At 40.0% G+C, this 5311-nt stretch overlaps 1 protein-coding gene across 1 annotated transcript; it reads right to left on the bottom strand.

Annotated features, from left to right (window-relative positions):
• Positions 1–775: 775 nt before the first annotated feature.
• dlx4b (distal-less homeobox 4b) lies at positions 776–4842 on the bottom strand. Its single transcript, XM_046069367.1, has 3 exons — positions 4267–4842; positions 3071–3264; positions 776–1456 (listed from the first exon to the last, which is right to left on the bottom strand). The coding sequence occupies exons 1-3, from the start codon at positions 4586–4588 to the stop codon at positions 1202–1204; spliced, it is 771 nt and encodes a 256-aa protein (XP_045925323.1). The 5' UTR covers positions 4589–4842; the 3' UTR covers positions 776–1201.
• Between the last annotated feature and the right edge of the window lie 469 nt (positions 4843–5311).

Raw genomic sequence — 5311 nt, 5'->3', positions numbered from 1 at the left:
CCTCTCCTCGTGGCATGTGTCATTCTCGGGGGAAAGGAGAGACGAGGCATCAGGCCTTCTTTAACAGCAGATGACAAACGTTACTTATATGCGTAAAAGTTTGTTTTAGTGAATGAGAAACAGTTTGCCTAAGTTTTTGTAATACATGACCGTGTTCCTCTTCCAGTGCTGATTTTCATCTTCAAATAAACAATTTGGAAGCGATGTGTCCTCACTTGTCCGTGCGTAAAGGTTATACTGAACACAACCACTGTGGCTACCATGCTGAGAACTCTTGTTTTGCCTTTACGGGAGGGGTGATATGTTGCATTACCTTTAAAGTAATCATCCTAAAACACGAACACTAAAATGAACAGTGGATAAGATATAAGAAACCAATCATAAACAGGAATCAATCTTTGTTTTGACAAAACTCTCGAAATCCAATCATCTTTAGGTTTTCATCCACAGCAGGGCAGAAGTGTTGATGGACAAAAGACAGCTGATATCCCAGCTAGAAATTACAACACGGGCTGAGCTGTGGTGGTTAACAAAACTCTCTATATTAGCCTACACTAAACCAGTCTGGAGATGTTGTATTTTACCCACAGACCAGGAAGACCTTTACTTAAAGCCTCACAGTTGAGTTCAGTTGCCATTAATCTAGACTCACATAAGCAGTCAACGGCTCTTTGTGATGAAAAAAACCATATGCCTATCTCTTAGTGAAAACATTTAACTGATAAAGCAGCAACCCAAACAAACACGTCACAGAAGAAATCAATGATAATTACATCAATCCAACAGCTATTTATTTGCATAATGCTCATACCATAGGTTGGACCATGCAGCTGAAACTATTTTGCTAATGAAGAAGACCCACGCACACAAATAGGCAGCGTATTCTTTAAAAAAATCTGTCATCCAGAGTATGTGGTTAAACTGCACACTCTTTTAAAGTCCACATTTCAGTGAGTTTAGTTTCAGTGACATTATAACAAAGCTAAAAATATATTTGATGCCTAGTCGATTTTTTTGCAGTGAAAATTGAATTCAAAACGCACACGAAATACAATGAATATGCACAAGTTCTATTAAACACACGTTTTAAACACAATTCAGTTTTGAGAAGAGGCCTTGAGAGAAACCAGCAAGTTCAGTGTAGTCTGAAGTGCCCTTCATATGGGCCCGATGCACCTGGGCTGCACCAAAAACAGTCCACTCACATCATCTGAGGCCTCGTCATCGCGTCCTGGTGAGGATGGTGGTTTGGATACCAGTGACCAAAAGTGTTCATGTAACTGTTTGGGTGCATTTGGGCTCCCTTGTTCGCCATGGAGACCTCCCAAAGCTGGGGCAACCCGGGCGAGCAGGGAGAGATGGAGCTAGTGCTGTGGAGATGCTCTCCCTCTGATCCGCTGCCATGCTTCATGATCTTTTTATACTTGGAGCGCTTATTCTGAAACCAAATTTTCACCTAAAAAGAGAAAATGCACATAATTGTCACTGTCAATCAGCAGTAATATAAAATAAATTATACTGTGTTTTTTTTATGAGCATATTTCCCTTCAATTAAACCCAAGTGAACATTTGGAAACAATAAATAAGTCCTCATAACTCTCATCTTTTTTGTGTTGGTTTTTGCAAATCCCAGGCTATACTGCTGGCGCATTGTTACTTATTCAGCCTTATGGTTGAGCGGCACTTGTAATCCATTAAAACTGAGCTCTCTTATTCGCTGTTTTATTAGTCCAATTGTGCATGAGTGTGACAGCAACAAGCTGAGACTAAAAATATTGTGAAATAAAAACAGCCCTTAAGAGCGCTGTGGTAGGTCACTGAAATTTCGGCTGATTCCAAATAAGATGGCTATTTTTACACGGAAAGAATGGTGTGGATCTTCTTAAATTGCAGCAAAAAGCTCAAACGAAACACTCTATAAACATGTAAGCATCAACAGCACGAAAGGCAACATATAAGTGAGAGATCATTGTTGAGATAAACGACGAGGGCTTGAGAAAAATGTGCAGGGGGCAGCTCAAATGACTAGATTAGATTAATTTGTTTACCTGTTATTTTGAAACTAAAACTGTAGTCAGACAACTTCCAGAAAGTGAAGAGAGAAAAAGAGCTAGCCGACATCTGATGACCTAATTTTTTTGTCCCTTTTGAGATTGATAAATTGTCACGTGCACCTGCTTGTCTCCAAAATAATTAGAATGCAATTATTCCCATACTGCTCATTTTAACACTTCAGCATTTCATTTACAAAATGCCCGTGAAAACGCGCTCTAAATAAGTGCAGAAGAGATGTACCAGACTGATGAGCTGTTACACATAAAACAAAATAAATAAATAAAAAACAAGACATAGGAACAAAGGAAGAAACAAATATATTCGATTAAAACCTATAAGGAACTGGTTTATTTCATAAAATATATTTTATTATAAACTAACTTTGAAAACAGCTGCCAGACCCTATTTTTGCAGACCTGTAATGGCCAGTTATTTGTTTTCTTTTTCTTCTGATCATTTTGAAACTGCAGTCAAGGTGAACGAAGCATGGCTGCAGTCACAAAATGAGCACTCCAAGCACCTGGGTTGACAAAGGAAATACAGGAGCAAAATTAAGCATAGTAAATAAGGCAGCATTAAAGGATTGAGCTACATATCACAAGAATTAGTTTTTTCATTTGATCTCCAGAAGCGCCGTGATCCCTAATAACACAGCAGAAAAGACGTTGCCTTTTCAGCCGTTACTTCCCCTTTCTCTCAGTAATACGTTTAATAATCTCTCAGTTTGTGTTTAATTCGAGACTTTTAAATATTAGCCGTGTAGTTCTATTTAATAGCCCACTAAATGCTAAATATTGCAGGCCTGATATTTAAGGCTGGGAGTTTTTGCTGAATAATTGGAAATTTATCATGCACAACCTCCTTAACATCCTCTTAACTTAACTTCATTGCTAATAATGATAATAATAATAATAATAATGATAATAATAATAATAATAATAATGATACATCTTTGATCCTGAACCCTTAATTTTCCCTGATCCATTTAGGACCACTGGGTGAGTCGAAGGCCCACCTGAGTCTGGGTGAGTCCCAGTTTGGCCGCCAGGTCTGCGCGCTCCGGTAAGGCCAGGTACTGGGTCTGCTGAAAGCGCTGGTGCAGCGCCTGCAGCTGTAGACTGGAGTAGATGGTCCGAGGCTTCCGGATTTTCTTCCCCTTGCCATTTAGACGAGTGTCCCTGCTCTCAATCACCGTGGACTTCTCGCGATCTTGTAGAAAAACAAAAAATGACAACAGACAACCAAAAATGAGATGAAATAAGGAGAGTTTTGTTTTTTTTACTTTTCTCTAAAGAAGGAGGTCAGATGTCACGTTTGAGCTGGCTTTCGGCTTTTCCTGATCTCCTAAAAAACAAAAACAAATCTACCATCTCAAACAACATAAGAGCTCTGATAAATGTTCTATTTTACAGATGAAAGTACAAACAATAAATAGAAATATAGTGTCTGGTAATTCCACTGACAGGCCCTGCAGTTCATGCTATGAACACAAAAAAGGAAGTTAACTTGTGTGTTTTTTAACCATCGTGTTAAAGCTTCATCAAATCCCATGAACATAAATGGCCTAATTATAGTTTTTATTAAGTTAAGTCTAGAGTTTCAGCTTTGTGTTTTAGTAAGGGATTCGCGTGGCATTGACAGCGCTGGATCAAGATATTACCCTCACACTTTAACAACAAAAGCATGCAAGAAGTGGGAAATAGGAGCACTCCCACAAGCACACACAGACATGAAAGGACTAGGCTATTTTCTGGAATCGTTTTGTCAATGTACCCTAACAATGAGGGTAAAAACGAGTTCCTGAGGTAGGCCCAGACTACATGGGCCATAATTGGATTTACCCACAGAAAATTATGGTCAATAAAATGAATGGCACCATCTGCCTCATTATAACATGAGTGGTAAAGAGGGAGCATCCCCGAGAGGCCTGGTTGAACGCTATAGGCCTTGTTTGGACATTAATGATTGAGGTAGAATATGCCTCCTGACGTCAATTCCATAATTAAACGTTCAATATAAGACTTTATTTAGGAAGAAAAATGAGTTATTTTTGTTTACTTTCTAAACCGTCAAGTGAACTTAATTCCTCACCGGTCAGGGAAATTGCGCGCTCATGCGCGTAATTGCGCTCCAGCATGGTGACAGATTAGAATTTTACAGCCATGAATGAAATCACAATTGAGTGCGGCTCGATTTGACTTTCTCACATACCTGTCTGCTCTAATCTGCTGTGGGCCACACTGCTGCTGCTGCTGTGATTGCTTTGCTGGTAGGACATGTAAGCAGACGGGGGATGAGTGTTCACCGCGCCGGGGTAGGCGTAGCCCAAAGAGCGGCCATAGGACGCGCTGCCAGGAAAAGGACTTTCGTGCTGGGAATGCCCAGCAGCATGCAAGCCGTGAACGGGGTAAATGTGAGAGAATCCGGAGGAGTGCTGCTGGTGTGCCGGATGTCCGTGGCCAAACTCTAGAAAGGCCGATTTGGAGGGATCTGAGGCATTCAGACTATCAGGCATGAAACCCATAGACATCATTAGCTAATACGCGAGTCCATAAACCCGTCGATCTGAAGAGGGTTTCATGAGTTCTGCCGGGCAACGACGAAAACCTGGAACAAATCCACACTCAAGTCCAATGCATTGCTCTTGAAAAAACGTTTTCCGCTCCAAAAAGTTAAGGTTTTCATGTTCACCACTGTTTATGAGGTTAATCGCGAAAGGGATTCTTCTTTACATCATTGGAAGAGCTGACATGGTTCTTCAAACACCTCCTGCCTGCAGAGCCTCGAACACACTGCCTTCCATGCGAGCTCTCTGATTGGTCTTCAGCAGCCAGCTGTCACTGAAGCCCCACCATTAACTTCATTAACATATGATACAGGATGCAGCTCTGCAGCCAGCAGGAACCTCCTTCCATGGATTATGAAATAATCATATAATTGCTATTTTAGTAATTTATTCCATCAAATAAAAATGCGTCAAATCGCAGACTTAATATTGTCTGTATTTTAAACATTGGCCTACCTTCTTTGGGACAGTTAATAACTTAGTGAAAATGTCGGTAAATATATCTCTTTTACTATTTAATAGTGACAATTTTGTTGAATTGTCAAGTAAAAATATGCGTGATGCTCTACTATATGATATAAAGGGGATTGGCCAGTGCAGTGGTTAATGCAGGAGCTATACAATGTAAGTTAGAGCTATTAGACTAATCTTATCTGGTGTTAATAAATCAGATACAGAGAGATTGGACAT

This window comes from Micropterus dolomieu, linkage group LG14 (assembly GCF_021292245.1).
Source record: "Micropterus dolomieu isolate WLL.071019.BEF.003 ecotype Adirondacks linkage group LG14, ASM2129224v1, whole genome shotgun sequence".
Lineage (NCBI taxonomy): Eukaryota > Metazoa > Chordata > Actinopteri > Centrarchiformes > Centrarchidae > Micropterus > Micropterus dolomieu.
The sequence above is the reverse complement of the archived record's forward strand: the minus strand, read 5'-3'. Positions and strand labels throughout refer to the sequence as shown.

Bases quoted from the DNA above. Each gene is read 5' to 3' on its own strand.
- dlx4b (XM_046069367.1), bottom strand. From the start codon at position 4,588: ATGATGTCTATGGGTTTCATGCCTGATAGTCTGAATGCCTCAGATCCC. The intron at 3,265-4,266 runs GTATGTGAGAAA...TTTTTCTACAAG, and splicing joins CAGCAGATTAGAGCAGACAG to ATCGCGAGAAGTCCACGGTG. The intron at 1,457-3,070 runs GTGGGCCTTCGA...TTCTCTTTTTAG, and splicing joins TGGGACTCACCCAGACTCAG to GTGAAAATTTGGTTTCAGAA.